The 14,652-nt window shown below is 42.5% G+C and overlaps 1 protein-coding gene across 1 annotated transcript; it reads right to left on the bottom strand.

Annotated features, from left to right (window-relative positions):
* Positions 1-10,714: 10,714 nt before the first annotated feature.
* Positions 10,715-13,505, bottom strand: shhb (sonic hedgehog signaling molecule b). Its single transcript, XM_035799945.2, has 3 exons — positions 13,157-13,505; positions 12,053-12,314; positions 10,715-11,682 (listed from the first exon to the last, which is right to left on the bottom strand). The coding sequence occupies exons 1-3, from the start codon at positions 13,463-13,465 to the stop codon at positions 11,006-11,008; spliced, it is 1,248 nt and encodes a 415-aa protein (XP_035655838.1). The 5' UTR covers positions 13,466-13,505; the 3' UTR covers positions 10,715-11,005.
* Between the last annotated feature and the right edge of the window lie 1,147 nt (positions 13,506-14,652).

Below are 14,652 nucleotides of genomic sequence, written 5' to 3'. Positions count from 1 at the left end.
GAGTGATAGATGTGCAGAAGATACATGTGCAAGTAGAGATACTGGGGTGCAAAGGAGCAAAAAAAGAAATAACAATATGGAGATGAGATAGTTGGGTGGGCTATTTACAGATGGGCTGTGTACAGGTGCAATGATTGTTAAGCTGCTCTGACAGCTGATGCTTAAAGTTAGTGAAGGATATTTAAGACTCCAGCTTCAGTGATTTTTGAAATTTGTTCCAGTCATTGGCAGCAGAGAACTGAAATGATAGGCGGCCAATGGAGGAGTTGGCTTTGGGGATGAACAGTGAAATATACCTGTTGGAGCACGTGCTACGGGTAGGTGTTGCTATGGTGACCAGTGAGCTGAGATAAGGCGGGGCTTTACCTAACAATGACTTATAGATGACCTGGAGCCAGTGGGTTTGGTAACGAATATGAAGCGAGGGCCAGCCAAGGAGAGCATACGGGTCGCAGTGGTGGGAAGTATATGGGGCTTTGGTGACGGATGGCACTGTGATAGACAACATCCAATTTGCTGAGTAGAGTGTTGGAGGCTATTTTGTAAATGACATCGCCGAAATCAAGGATCGGCGATGGGTATGTTTGCGGGTATGTTTGGCAGCATGAGTGAAGGATGCTTTGTTGTGAAATAGGAAGCCGATTCTAGATTTAATTTTGGATTGGAGATGCTTAATGTGAGTTTGGAAGGAGAGTTTACAGTCTAACCAGACACCTAAGTATTTGAAGTTGTCCACATATTTTAAGTCAGAACCGTCCAAAGTGGTGATGCTAGACAGGCAGGCTGGTGCGGGCAGCAATCGTTTGAAGAGCATGCATTTAGTTTTATTTGAATTTAACAGCAGTTGGAGTGTTGTATGGCATTGAAGCTCGTCTGGAGGTTTCCTAGCCTCAGTGCAGTGGGCAGCTGGGAGGAGGTGCTCCTATTCTCCATGGACTCCAGTGTCCCAGAACATTTTGGAGTTTGTGCTACAGGAAGCAAATTTCTGTTTGAAAAAGCTAGACTTTGCTTTCCTAACTGCCTGTGTATATTGGTTCCTAACTTCCCTTAAAGGTTGCATATCACGGGGGCTATTCGATGCTAATGCAGTACACCACAGAATGTTTTTGTGCTGGTCAAGGGCAGTCAAGTCTGGAGTGAACCAAGGGCTATATCTGTTCTTAGTTCTACATTTTTTTTATTTGCGGCATTGTCATTTAAGATGGTGAGGAAAGCACTTTTAAAGAATAACCAGGCATCGTCTCCTGACAAAATGAGGTCCATATCCTTCCAGGATACCCGGGCCAGGTCGATTAAAAAGGCCTGCTCGCTGAAGCGTTTTAGGCAGCGTATGACAGTGTTGAGGAGTGGTCATTTGACGGACGCAGGCAATGAGCCAGTGATCGCTGAGATCCTGGTTGAAGACAGCAGAGGTGTATTTAGAGGGCAGGTTGGTCAGGATGGTATCTATGAGGTTGCCTGTGTTTACGGATTTAGGGTTGTACCTGGTAGGTTCCTTGATAATTTGTGTGAGATTGAGGGCATCTAGTTTAGATTATAGGATAGCCAGGGTGTTAAGCATATCCCAGTAGAGGTCACCTAACAGTACAAACTGTGAAGATAAATGGGGGGCAATCAATTTGCATATGGAGTCCAGGGAACAACTGGGGGCTGAGGGGGGACGATAGCAAGCGGCAACAGTAAGAGACTTATTTCTGGAAAGATGGATTTTTAGAAGTAGAAGCTCGAACTGTTTGGGTACAGACCTGGATAGCATGACAGAACTCTGCAGACTATCTCTGCAGTAGATTGCAACTCCACTCCCTTAGGCTAGTTGGGGATGGAATGTTCTAGTTGGGGATGGAAATTTCAGAATTGTTGGTGGCCTTCCTAAGCCAGGATTCAGACACGGCTGGAACATCAGGGTTGGCGGAGTGTGCTAAAGCAGTGAATAAAACTTAGGGAGGAGGCCTCTGATGTTAACATGCATGAAACCAAGGCTTTTATCGTTACAGAAGTCAACAAATGATAGTGCCTGGGGAATAGGAGTGGAACTGGGGTCTACAGGGCCTGGGTTAACCTCTACATCACCAGAGGAACAGAGTAGGAGTAGGATAAGGGTATGGCTAAAGGCTATAAGAACTGGTCGTCTAGTGCGTTGGGGACAGAGAAAAAAAGTTGCATATTTCTGGGCGTGGTCGAATAGATTCAGGGCATAATGTACAGATAATGGTATGGTAGGATGTGAGTACAGTGGAGGTAATCAAATCCAATTTCAAGTCAAATGTATTTATAAAAACCTTCTTACATCAGCTGATATCTCAAAGTACTGTACAGAAACCCAGCCTAAAATCCCACACAGCAAGCAATGCAGGTGTAGAAGGACGGTGGCAAGGAAAAACTCCCTAGAAAGGCCAGAACCTAGGAAGAAACCTTCAGAGGAACCAGGCTATGAGGGGTGGCCAGTCCTCTTCTGGCTGTGCCGGGTGGAGATTATAACAGAACTTGGCCAAGATGTTTAAATGACCAGCAGGGTCAAATAATAATAATCACAGTGGTTGTCGAGGGTGCAACAGGTCAGCAGCTCAGGAGTAAATGTCAGTTGGCTTTTCATAGTCGATCATTCAGAGTATCTCTACCGTTCCTGCTGTCTCTAGAGAGTTGAAAACAGCAGGTCTGGGACAGGTAGCACGACCGGTGAACAGGTCAGGGTTCCATAGCCGCAGGCAAAACAGTTGAAACTGGAGCACCAGCACGGCCAGGTGGACTGGGGACAACAAAGAGTCATCAGGCCAGGTAGTCATGAGGCATGGTCCTAGGGCTCAGGTCCTCCGAGAAGAGAAAGAAAGAAAGAAAGAAAGAAAGAAAGAAAGAAAGAAAGAAAGAAAGAGAATTAGAGAGAGCATACTTAAACTCACACTGGACACCGGATAAGACAGGAGAAATACTCCAGATATAACAGACTGACACTAGCCCCCCCGACACATAAACTACTGCAGCATAAAACTGGAGGCTAAGACAACGCCTAACCCTAGGCGTTGAGTGATGATGAGAGAGGTTTCGTCTCTGGAGGCACCAGTTAAGTCAGGTGAGGTCTCGTGTGGTGGGGGTGGGACAGAAGAGCTAAGGCATTTTTTAACGGGACTGAGGGCTCTACGGTGAAATAAAACAATAAGAACTAGACAAGACAGTAGGTAGACAAGGCATATTGACATTAGAGACATAATGCAATCACAGGTGTTGATCAGGAGAGCTAAGACAACAACGGGTAAATGGCGATGAATGGGCAGAGCGGGTCAGTTAGATACAGGATCAGCTTGGGCTGATACGTAAACAAAATGAGGTACTGTGTTATTGAAACAGTCCAGGAGACATCAGCTGTGTAGCCAAGTGATCATAGGGTCAAAAGAGCAGCTATAGGTGAGTCAGGGTGCCGTTCAGTAGTCACTACTACACTAGGCGAGCAGGGGACACAGCATTCCAAAAAGCTAGCGGTCCGGGGCTAGTAGATGGTTCTTCGATGACATCGTAACAGAATAACCTTTTGAGACCATATCGGGCGGTCACGTCGGCAGTGCAGTCGTGATGGATCAGCGGGGCTCTGTGTCAACAATAAAGGTTCCAGTTCAATTGGCAAAGGAGGAATTGTATCCCTAGAATGAGCTGTTATATGGGCCTAACCCAAGGCTAGCTCAAGGTTAGCTGGTGCTTGTTTCGGGACACAGGTGTTAGCTAACAGTAGCCACTCATTTGCAGCTAGCAAGCTGCAATGATCCGGTGTAATAATCCAGAGCGGCAGGAATCCGGTGACGTGGTAGAGAGAAGCAGTCTGACATGTTATGGGTTGATATCGCGCTGTGCAGACTGGCAGGTGTTGTCCAAGCTAAGGCTGGATGGTGACTGAGAGAAAGGTGAAGATTGCTAGCCGTTGCAAACAAAGACTGGAAGCTAGTTTGCTGGCTAGCTCCTGATGGAAGTTCCAGTTATAAGGAAATAAAATAGCAGATCCATTCCACATTGGGTGAGGTGGGTTGCAGGAAAGTATATTTAGTTCGTAGATAGAAAGTGAGATGAAGATAATACGAGAAAGGACGGCTATTTACACGGGATAAGACAAAGACAAACACACACGTCTTACTACAACGCCATCTTGGATCAGATTAACAGTCACACTGGTATTTAGTACAGTATAGTGTTACTGCTTTCACATAGGATCTAACGGTATTTTGGGTAGAAGGGTAGAGCTGCTGCTTTCAAGGAGCGGGACACTAACCCGGAAGGTTATAAGAAAACCCGCTAGGCCCTCCGACAAACCATCAAACAGGCAAAGCGTCAATACAGGACTAAGATCGAATCGTACTACACCGGCTCCGACGCTCATCGGATGTGACAGGGCTTGCAAACTATTACAGACTACAAAGGGAAGCACAGCCGCTAGCTGCCCAGTGACACGAACCTACCAGAAGAGCTAAATTACTTCTATGCTCGCTTCGAGGCGAGTAACACTGAAACATGTATGAAAGCACCAGCTGTTCCGGACAACTGTGTGATCACGCTCTCCATAGCCAATGTGAGTAAAGACCTTTAAACAGGTTAACATTCACAAGGCCGCAGGGACAGACGGATTACCAGAACATGTACTCCGTTCATGTGCTGACCAACTGGCAACTGTCTTCACTGACATTTTCAACCTCTCCCTGTTTGAGTCTGTAATACCAACATGTTTCAAGCAGACAACCATAGTCCCAGTGCCCAAGAACATGACGGTAACTTGTCTAAATGACTTCCGACCCATAGCACTCACATCTGTAGCCATGAAGTGCTTTGAAAGACTGGTCATGGCTCACATCAACACAGTTATCCCAGAAACACTAGACCTACGCCAATTGACATACCGCCCCAACAGATCCACAGATGATGCAATCTCTATTGCACTCTGCACTGCTTTTTCGCACCTGGACAAAAGGAACACCTATGTGAGAATGCTTTTCATTGACTACAGCTCAGAGTTCAACACCATAGTGCCCTCAAAGCTCATCACTAAGCTAAGGACCCTGGGACTAAACACCTCCCTCGCAACTGGTCCATGGACTTCCTGACAGGTCGCCCCCAGGTGGAAAGGGTAGGTAACAACACATCCGCCACGCTGATCCTCAACACGGGGACCCGTCAGGGGTGCGTGCTCAGTCTCCTCCTGTACTCCCTGTTCACCCACAATGGTGTGGCTCCTGAACAGCGTCTACCCCCAGGTCTTTTTGCGTCTACCCCCAAAAGACTGCTGAACACTTAACCAAATGGCTACCCTGACTATTTGCACTGTATTACTATTTCCTTTTATTTATTTGTATTTATCCTTTGTCTTACTTTTTAACTCTGCATTGTTGGGAAAGGGCTTGTAAGAAAGCATTTCACGATAAGGTGACAAATAAAACTTGATTTGATTTGAACAGGTCCTATTTACCAACATTTCAACAAAGACAAGCGTTGTATGAAATATGTTGAATTTGCAGCTCTGAAACAATGTCAGGTGTTCAACCTTTTATCCATTAAAAAAAATATATACTTTTTATTGATTTCACTACAGCTATTCATTTGGTCTCCCATCCACAGTTTTAACCATGCCCAGCTTGGATATTTGTCACTGACTACTACCAATGTGCTATTGTGAGAACGATTATTGAGAGATGTTTTAATAACTAAATATATTCACTGTTGCTATTGAAGTGATTCCAAAGGGTCGGTTTAACAGAGCAAATGGAACATAACCATACTTTATACACTGAGTGCACAAAACATTAGGAACACTTTCCACGACATAGACTGACCAGGTGAATCCAGGTTAAAGATATGATCCCTTATTGATGTCACCTGTTTAATCCACTTCAATCAGTGTAGATGATGGGGTGGAGACATGTTAAAGAAGGATTTTTAATGCTTTAGATTAAAGAGACATTAATTGTGTCTGTGTGCCGTTCAGAGGGTGAATATTCAGAGACTAAATGTTTAAGTGCCTGTGAATGGGGTATGGTAGTAGGTGCCAGGCGCACCAGTTTGAGTGTGTCAAGAACTGCAACGCTGCTGGGTTTTTCACACTCAATAGTTTCCCGTGTGTATCAAGAATGGTCCACCACCCAAAGGATATCCAGCCAACTTAACACAACTGTGGAAAGCATTGGAATCAATATGGGCCAACATCCCTGTGGAATGCTTTTGACACCTTGTAGAGTTCATGCCCCGACGAATTGAGGCTGTTCTGAGGGCAAAAGGGGGTGCTCCTAATGTTTTGTACACTGTGTAAATCATATATCATCAATAATACTATTTACACCTGTATAGCATTTGCAAAGTCATCAACAGTTTTTGTTTTTATTCAGTCTAGGGTTCAACTAAAGATAGACAATACAATAGACCTAGAGTTTCAATCTTTGGTTGATTTCAAATGTAATCTTCAAGTGAATCATTTATATGTTGAATTTACGTCTCCATCTCAACTAAAAATCAAAGTTATTGAAGAATAAGACTAAATTAACTAACTTTATTTAAAGTTTGATTAGATTAGATTTAGTCTTATTCTTAACATAGATTTTTTTGTTGTTGAGATGAAGACATGAATCCAACAAATAAATTATGAACTTGTCGATTACATTTTGAAATCAACCAGAGTTTGAAACCCGATGCCTGTATGTATTCTCTATTTTTAGTTGAATTCTGGGTTGAAATCAAACAATAATCTCTTGATGACTGCGTAACTGCTGTATAGACCTAAATAGCATCGTGGACGATATACTGTACAGTATGATTGATCAAGTGTGGTGGTAACAGTTAATATCCTCTGTTAAACCGACCCTTTAGAATGACTTGGACAGCATCAGTGAATCTATTTAGTTTTGAGGTGGACATCTCTCTATCATAATTCTCACGATAGCATATTGGTACTAGTTAGTGACAACTATCAAAGCTAAGCAAGGCAGGGCTCAGTTAAAACCCTGCATGGGACACTGAAGAGATAGCTGTAGAGAAATCAGTTCTCCAGTAGGAGGTGCTGGTCAGCCTATAGTTTTTTTCTGATAGTGGATATAACTTTGAAGGTCTGACGTTATTTCAAAGGCACAAATTCAACCTATTTATACAAGGTTTGTCTATGTTGAAAATTGGTTACCATGATGACATAATCCTGTTTTTGAAATTTCACACTCAAACAACTGCCTAAATCGATGACTTTTGGCAAATCCGATGTATTTTATGTGTAGATTCCACGTCACAATACGTTGACAAATGACATTGAAACAAGGTAGATTCAACCAGTTTGTGTCCAGAGGGAGGTCTCCAGGAAATGTTAGCACAGGTGAGAGGAGAGAGCATATGGTTCTTGTTATATGCAAAGTTGCTTCATGTTACTTGCTTTTAATATCTTCAGTAAAGATTTTACGTCTGGAAAGCGTCATGAATTGCTCTCGTCCTGTGCCAGTGGAGATACATAGGGAATTCAGGAGCCAAAGGGGCCTTCCGTCATGCCACAAGGAACTTCTAATCACTAGACTGGTAGGCCATAAACATCTCAAGATAGAATGGCTTCTGAATAGAGCAGGTGGACAGGTGGTGAGAAATGCAGCTACTGGGGGTGTTAAGATAATAGGCCTACATTCAGTGCATTTATTTTTCAGTGACAATGTCCAATGTCCTCGTGTAAGGTGGCCCAACACTTCCATGCCATGTAGGTGTCAATTACACAGACGCCAACATTTCTCCCTGGACAAGTTTATGTATAGTGCATAGCACCACCTTGTGGGCAAGGCTGCATGGTACTGAATGAAACAGAAAATAAAGGTAAACTCCGACCCTGCTGGTTCACATTCTGAACAGAGAAAAAGTTTTATGAAAAATTACACATTTCTGCAAATATGATATTTGATAGGCATACTACCTTTGCCCAGTCATCCACTGAAGGCATTTTAGGGCATTCAGATTCTTTCTAATCTGTCAAACTCTGGACCCAAGAGAGGATTAAGGTGACGCTTGTTTTCTCAGTTCCCAGAATAACAACTTTCTACTCTGAAAAGGCCATTACGCTGCTCAATAATCTATGCTTTGCTCTATAAAATGACAAATATAGTGACTGTAGTAACTTTAATAGTTGTTTATTTTGTTATGTCATAGTCACAGTAACATTTGTGACTATGACATAAAGTATTCAGACCCCTTGACTTTTTCAAGATTTTGTTACATTACAGCCTTGTTCTAAAATGGATTAAAATAGTTTTTTCCGTCATCAATTTACACACAAAACCCCATAATGACAAAGTGAAAACAGTTTTTTAGAAATCAGAAATAGCTTATTTACATAAGTATTCAGACCCTTTGCTATGAGACTCGAAATTGAGCTCAAGTGCATCCTGTTTCCATTGATCATCCTTGAGATGTTTCTACAACTTGATTGGTGTCCACTTGTGGTCAATTCAATTGATTGGACATGATTTGGAAAGTCACACACCTGTCTATATAAGGTCCCACAGTTGACAGTGCATGTCAGAGCAAAAACCAAGCCATGAGGTTGAAGGAGAGCTCAGAAACAGAATTATGTTGAGGCACAGATCTAGGGAAGGGTACCAAAACAGTTCTGCAGCATTGAAGGTCCCCAAGAATACAGTGGCCTCCATCATTCTTAAATGGAAGAAGTTTAGAACCACCAAGACTCTTCCTATAGCTGGCCGCCTTGCCAAACTGAGCAATCGGGGTGGAAGGGCTTTGGTCAGGGAGGTGACCAAGAACAGAACCCGGTCTGATGGTCACTCTGACAGAGCTCCAGAGGTCCTCTGTGAAGATGGGAGGACCTTCCAGAAGGACAACCATCTCTGCAGCAATCCATTAATCAGGCCTTAATTGTACAGTGGCCATATGCAAGTCACTCCTAAGTAAAAGGCACATGACAGCCCGCTTGGAGTTTGCCAAAAGGCACTCTCAGACCGTGAGAAACATGATTCTCGGGTCTGATGAAACCAAGATTGAACACTTTTGCCTGAATGCCAAGTGTCACGTCTGGAGGAAACCTGGCACCATCCCACCGGTGAAGCATGGTGGTGGCAGCATCATGCTGTAGGGATGTTTTTCAGAGGCAGGGACTGGGAGACTATTCAGGATTGAGGGAAAGATGAACGAAGCAAAGTACAGAGAGATCCTTGATGAAAACCTGCTCCAGAGCGTTCAGGACCTCAGACTGGGCCAAAGGTTCACTTTCCATCAGGACAACGACCCTAGACCCACAGCCAAGACAATGCAGGAGTGGCTTCGGGGCAAGTCTATGAATGTCCTTGAGTGGCCCAGCCAGAGCCTGGACTTGAACCCAATCGAACATCGCTGGAAAGACCTGAAAATATCTGTGCAGCAACGCTCCCCATCCAATCTGACAGAGCTTGAAAGGATCTGGGAGAAACTCCCCAAAAACAGGTGTGCCAAGCTTGCAGCGTCATACCCAAGAAGCCTTGAGGCTGTAATAGCTGCCAAAGATGCTTCAACAAAGTACTGAGTAAAGAGTCTGAGAACTTATGTAAATGTATTATTTCAGTTTTTAATTTTTAATACATTTACAAAAATAAAAATAAAAAACAGTTTTTGCTTTGTCATTATGGGCTGTTTTGTGTAGATTGATGAGGTGCGAAGAAAAACATGTAATCCATTTCAGAATAAGGCTGTAACATAACAAAATGTGAAAAAAAGTCAAGTGGTCTGAAAAGTTTCTGAATGCACTGTAAGTCAAGATGATCTTGAATAATGATACAGTGTAGAGTTATGTGTAGCATATTTGACAAGTCTGTGTTGAGACGATAAACATGGATAATCACGCATATTCAGTTTTTTGTGATTTCTGTCGGTTAAGGAATTGTGTTTGCCCCTGTTTTTGTGAAGCATGTTGGAGGTGGGGGTTGATGAGAATAGACTAAGCAGTTATTGATTAAGTTGTGTGATTCAGTTCTTGACATGACATCTGTTTGACCAACTGCCAAGTGTGTCAAAGTGGAGCAGTGTTATTGTGAGTAGCCTAAATTACCATGGTTGCTTAGGGAATGTAACCTAGGCCTGCACGTGGGGCCAGGGGTTGAAGAAAATAGTCAATGTCTTAATTTAAGAAAATAGTCTTAAAGTTGGGCTAAGGGCTCTCTGATTCATTCTCTCTGCAATATTCATTCAGTATTTCAGAGCCATTATGAAAGACCAAGAAATGAAGTGAGAATATGATTGACTAAATGTAAAATAGAACTAATATCTGAAGGCCTACTCTTATATAGAACAGGTGCTTTCTTGCAGGGTCAAAGTGGTAGCTTTGATCAGATCAGATGATATAGGTGGTTCATGGCCACCAGAGGCTCCAGTTGCTCCATGGTTTGATTGAGAAGAAGCAGGCACAGACATATTTCTGACAGTGCCCAATTCTGAGTGGACAGAAGTTAAGATGAATATAGTGATATTGAATTCTAAACTATTCTTAATCTGAAACGTATTTGGCAAAATAAGCCTAATGTAGGCTATTATATTAAAGACTTACAAAGTTTGTTGCACTTTCTGAATAAGTCTAATCGTTTTTAGTCTGCTATGGCAGTTATGGGTTTAAAACCATAAAGGCACTTCTTTCATATGATTACTCATTTCTCTGTTGCTGAACCATGTCCATTTTAGAAAACGAAATGTGAGAATGTTGGCTATTTGTTCAGGTTGACATGCAGGCTACATGTTTCAGTGTATAAAAACATAATTTATTGAGGCAACACTATGTTCATCCAAGAAAATATAACAGTCAATTCACATTTGCACATAACGATCATCAACAGTTTTTTTCTCAAATGTTTAGAAATAAATTATTCACAGATTATTCACACTATCCTAGACGACTAAATTTGACTGGTTCTTGATAGGAGGAAAACAAGAGAATAAATAAGAATATACATGTATGGCTCCAGTGCCCAAAAGTATTTCCATCTTTAAGAGCATTCATTTGTGTCTTTGAAATGGACAAATAAAAACGACTCAAGTCTCAGCTTTGGGACATTCCTAGAGGATGAAAGGAGTTTATGTCCAGCAGCAATGTCCCTATGTGGTATAGAATGTCTGAGTACCAGTGTATTCCATCTCTCTGACGTATGTCCTCGCGCTTTTTGACTAGATCTGTGAAGGACATCAACGCGTGCCCCAACCGGACTGGCGCAAAGGCCCAGTGCGCCCATTTGTGGTCCTCGATTACCGCGTAACAGCTCGCCAAAACATGGTCAACTATGATGGTCCCTTGTGTGGTTACTGGGGCATAAGATCCCTCGTATTCTTCCACGTAAATCCTTTCCACAGTGACTGCCTTCAGGTGGTCTACGGCCTCATCCACAACAAACACCTGTTGCCCAGGTTTTACATTACTGGCAAACACTGCAGTCATATCGTCATCCGTAACGTTACTGGTGATGAAGACCAGGTGAGCCGGGGTCAGTCTTAACTTTCGGTTGGGCTTCTCTGTTTCAAAAACATAAAATTCGCGTTTTGACACTGGATCTTTGTCCAAGAACATGAGGAAATCGCTGGACACAATATTTCCTTCTATGTCTGCTGCTAACACCTTGTCGCCCACCTCCAGTTCTTTTACCAGCTTGCTTCGACCATCCTCGAGGAGAACTGAGGCAGATCCAGGGAAGCAGCCACCCGACTTTGCAGCAACTGAATTTTCTGGAGAAGAGCAGACAATAAAAAGTAAATACTTTGGACCAAGTCACTATTGCCATACAATTCTAAATGTAAACTGAATGATCTGGACAAATATAGGGCTTACTGATCTAACAAATGGGATAGGACAGTTGACATTGCAACATGAGTCACAAGTATTGTCTTATAACTGTGTAATAACAAGGGACTGCACTAGGCCTATCGAACAAACCCTAACAAATACACTGTTTTCTTGACATAGCAACGAGCGCAATAAACAGTGCATGAACGGTTGAGGAAGTCATTTATACTCTTTTTTTCTACATTTGAAATTTACATAAAAATATATTATTATTATTGTTATTACTATTAATTGTTCGTTCGTTGTGTTTACCTGCTTTCACAGAACAATGAATATGGGCTTTGGATTCATAATTGACCCAGTCGAATCCTGCCTCCACCGCGAGCCGGGATAACATTCCATATTTGCTCTTATCTCTGTCAGAGGTGGTGATATCCACAGCCCTTCCTTCATAGTGTAAAGATTCTTCGAAATGGTGTCCATCCTCGTCCCAGCCTTCTGTCACGCGCAGCTTCACTCCCGGCCATTGATTCATGACTGAAATAGCCAACGAGTTCAGTTTGTCCTTACATCTCTGAAAAGCATAAATAGATAATTGAGATGTCAGGAAACACAAGGGGTTAAATTGGAGGGTTACACACACACACACACACACACACACACACACACACACACACACACACACACACACACACACACACACACACACACACACACACACACACACACACACACACACACACACACACACACACACACACACACACATATAGCATGCAACTAAAGACATGGCTTTATTGATTGTATATAGACGCATCTGTTCCAATATATGTTTTTATTTATGTACATGTTTCGATTTGAAAAGAAACGAATAAACATTTTACAAATGTTATAGATGGTTATGGATTATCGAGTGACGCTGCTAATCTAAATTAATTAATTATCCCTATTCGATCTCTCTCTCCCTCTCTCGCTCTCTCTCTCTCTCTCTCGCTCTCACTCTGCGCTTGTGTGTGTGAAAGAGAGAGATAGAGAGGGATGGGAGGGGGGGGTAGTCCATAATACAAGTTTATCATAGCCTAACATTGACTGTCTAGAACCAGCCCCTTTAATAAGTGGTAGCAGTCGTGCGCATGGCATCCATAACGACTTGTCTTAATTTTCATGCTCTGATAAGCCCAACTGGAGACACAGGGTAGAACTGTCCATAGACAAAAAGAGTCCGATATGGTGCACAGTTTGTTTGAAATTGTTTCAAATCTATATTATACATAGGTATGCATAGTAACCATAAAGGCAAATCATAAATATTGAATAACTGTCACTTCAAATTGAGCGTCATTCATTGTTCTCGTGCCAAATGATCATTCGGGACCCAAAATATACATCTTCATGCGCTTTCTCACTATAGCCTACCTGTGTCATAAGTCTGTCAGCATTAGTGTTTTCCTCATCTTTGAAAATAATGTCAGGATTGTAGTTTGGTGTCAGGTCTTTAAATCTTTCAGAGTTCCTTGTGATCTTCCCTTCGTATTTGCCACTGGCCCCAAGGGTTTTCTCCGCCACGTTGGGAATGAACTGCTTGTAAGCCAAAGGCTTTAGTTTTTTCGGATGTCTTTGTTTTCCATATCCCTTGCCTGGACCACAGGCCAACCCAGCGGATGCTAGAAACAGGCAGATGAAGCCCACGAGCGCAATTCTTATCAGTATAAGCATCACGTCCATTGGATTAATTGTATTGAGGTCCCTGTTGTGTAGGCTGGCTATATCCTCTCACTTATCTCGCAGTCTCTCACACTCTGTCTGCCCTGTATCAGTGTCCTCGTCTTTCTCTCTCTACTCTAGGAGGCTATCAAACGACCGCTACCAAAGCAGGTGCGGTAATGACAGTTTGATGTCGCTGCCCTCAGAGCACATTGGAGCTGTGCTACTGCTGCTGCTTCAGAAAACCAGTCCAGACGCATATGAATGGGTTTCCTCCATTCTGTTCTATACTAGTGCTCTATATTAATGATAGCTCATCAATGTATATCAAATAAAGAACGTGATTGGCTCCACTTGACAAACTGTTTTTTCTCCAGGCTATTCAAATAGCAGGTTTGACAGTGTCAATCAGCCACTTATTAACAGTAATTCCTGAAACGTTTACTTACTTTCTTTTTGAGAAATGTATATTTCAATATTTCACATGTGTCTGTATTTTCTTGTAATCATAAGAAGTGGCATGCAGGCTAGTCAAAGAAAACATTTGTTTTAGTGCTGGTCTGGAATAAATATTTGCATACACTTTAGCTCTGCAGGACCAAGGTTGATGACCATACAATTTAAAACACATGAACTGTAGACATAATGGTCTGGATAGAAATGTCTATGCAGGTTAGTTGCACCAAGATGGTATGCAAGTCACAATACGTTAAGCTAAGGAGGGTGTGAAGTGAGGGAGACAGTAAGAGAATGCGTCCCAAAATGGCACCATATTCCCTATATAGTACACTACTTTTGACCACAGAGCCCTGGTCAAAAGTAGTACGTTATATAAGGAATAGGGTACAGCTTTTGACCAGAGTCCTGGTCAAAAGTAGTGCATTATATAGGGAATAGGGTGGCATTTGGGACGTGGACAGAATGTTCCTCAATGGGGATTAACATGTAGGAGAGTTTACTTCTATCTCCTATTCTCTCGTCAGAGAGAAAGTTTTTTTCCCCTGCTGCTGGACTACTGTGCCAATCACCACCAGTCTTCACATGGCAAGCATCTGTAGTCTAGGGCCAGCTGAACTCTATGGGTCAGAAACTGCCCTTCCACTAATGATACTGTATCTGCTAATTGCAGTGTGACAGTAGAATAAGTGAATGGGATTTCTATGATCATCTCTATGTGGTTGACATTTCAGAAGTGTTCTTGCCCCCCA

This window comes from Oncorhynchus keta, chromosome 23, assembly GCF_023373465.1.
Source record: "Oncorhynchus keta strain PuntledgeMale-10-30-2019 chromosome 23, Oket_V2, whole genome shotgun sequence".
Taxonomy (NCBI): Eukaryota; Metazoa; Chordata; class Actinopteri; order Salmoniformes; family Salmonidae; genus Oncorhynchus; species Oncorhynchus keta.
This window is presented reverse-complemented; position numbering and strand designations above follow the sequence as displayed.